Source organism: Penaeus monodon, chromosome 28 (genome assembly GCF_015228065.2).
Source record: "Penaeus monodon isolate SGIC_2016 chromosome 28, NSTDA_Pmon_1, whole genome shotgun sequence".
In the NCBI taxonomy this organism is placed as follows: domain Eukaryota; kingdom Metazoa; phylum Arthropoda; class Malacostraca; order Decapoda; family Penaeidae; genus Penaeus; species Penaeus monodon.
The window spans coordinates 8389868-8391471 of record NC_051413.1 but is presented as its reverse complement, the minus strand read 5'-3'; the positions used below and the strand labels follow the sequence as shown (position 1 = coordinate 8391471).

General features: G+C 42.6%; 1 protein-coding gene across 2 annotated transcripts in view; it reads left to right on the top strand.

The window, feature by feature from the left end:
• The window catches only part of LOC119591357 (basic proline-rich protein-like), a 5683-nt gene extending 4322 nt beyond the window's left edge, over nt 1-1361 (top strand). For both annotated transcript variants that reach the window (XM_037940096.1, XM_037940095.1), the window contains exons 4-5: nt 99-280; nt 465-1361. In XM_037940096.1, the coding sequence (XP_037796024.1) occupies nt 99-280; nt 465-644 (362 nt within the window). In that variant the 3' untranslated portion in view covers nt 645-1361. The remainder of the gene's footprint in view (nt 1-98; nt 281-464) is intronic.
• The last annotated feature ends 243 nt before the right edge of the window (nt 1362-1604 follow it).

The following is a 1604-nucleotide window of genomic DNA, read 5'->3' as shown; positions in this document are numbered from 1 at the left end:
GCAATTGAAATATCTATTGAACTATTCTCTTCCACATTAAAGTGAAGTCTAAAAGAGCCAGAATGCCCCACAAACAGCATCGAAATCTTTTCGCGCAGACCCAGACGAGAAGCAGTTCTTCCGCGAAGACGCTGGGCCATTCGCCTCCCCCGCCGAGGTCCCTGATGTCCTCGCGTTACTTCCCGTTTCCCATCAGTTGACGCAGGTCCCTCGAGACGTGCGGTTCTCGTGTCAGAACCGCTATCCGGGGATGTACGCCGACCAGGATTACGAATGCCAGGTTAGGAGTCGAGAAAATTTGTCTTGTAGCTTTAAAGTTACTGAAGTTTTAAACCTAACATTTTTTCCTGAGAACGTGTAGCTTGCTGTTATAATTTATACCGCTGCCTTAGAACATGAGAAAAAGGCCATTTGATTATTCGTTAAGAGCTTCGTCGTAAAGCTTTGCCTCCCTTATTCCCAAGGTGTTCCACTGGTGTCTCGGCGATGAGAGGATGTTCAGCTTCCTGTGCGGGTACGGGACCTCCTTCAACCAGCGCCTTTTGACCTGTGACTACCAGCATCTGGTCCGGTGTGACCTCGCTGACCAGGCCTACGAGGTCAACACCAGAGTGTGGAATGAAAACGGTGACTTCATATTCTGAAACGAATATGTTTCAGTAGGATAAATGTTATAATAACGATAATCATTCTTAAATAACTTTGTTAAGAATAAATGCAATAGTTAATAATAACTCTGCAGATTGCTAATATGTGTCGTAAACACATGAGGCACCGTGTTTAGATAATGCAAGGTATTTTTGTATTTACTGCCTGCATTTTCATGACTGCAGTCTCTTGCGAAGAAATGGGGAACTGCAGTGTTGGACTTATCACAGAAACATCACTGGGATCTCTCTTGGCACATTAACTTGCCAGTATTTTTTTTTTTTGGGGGGGGGTAATGTCAATGACTGTTTATAGAATATACTTCTCCTAGCCTTATTGTACGTACAAAAGTTTGCTGTTCTACTGTATATGTATACACAAAGATAAGAACGAATATAAGCAATATCTTCAGCCCGTATCAACAGGACAATCTCCTCCCACTCTCGTCCAGTCCTTCCACTCTTGCGATCTCTCTTTCCCATCTCAGACCCTGAATTTCCCTTTGCTCTGTGCCATCCAACACAGGTCTTGTCCTTTGCCACTTCGTTTGCTTTTAGTGGGAATCCAATTTGTGATCACAATCCCCTCCCTGTTCCCTAGACTTCCTGGAATCTTATGTGTCAAGAGAACGGGAACAGCTGACACCGGTTTAGGTTTGCTCATTTTTTGGTCCATTTATACCTCCCACTTTATGAATTACATCTTTACACGTTTTCGCTGTTTCATTATTTTCATGATGACTTATAAGAATTAATAGTTTTGCTCCTGCAACTTTTGAATCTTTACCCAGGTCTATGCCATCGTCTTCCGACGATTTCTTTTTCATGGTCGTACTGTACTTACTGAAATTACACATCACTGTCTGGATGGTCGCTTGAATTGTATGAGAGTTTATTCCTTATTCGTCTGAGACAGTTTTATTTCTAGCCATTCTGTACATATCCACATGTACATTC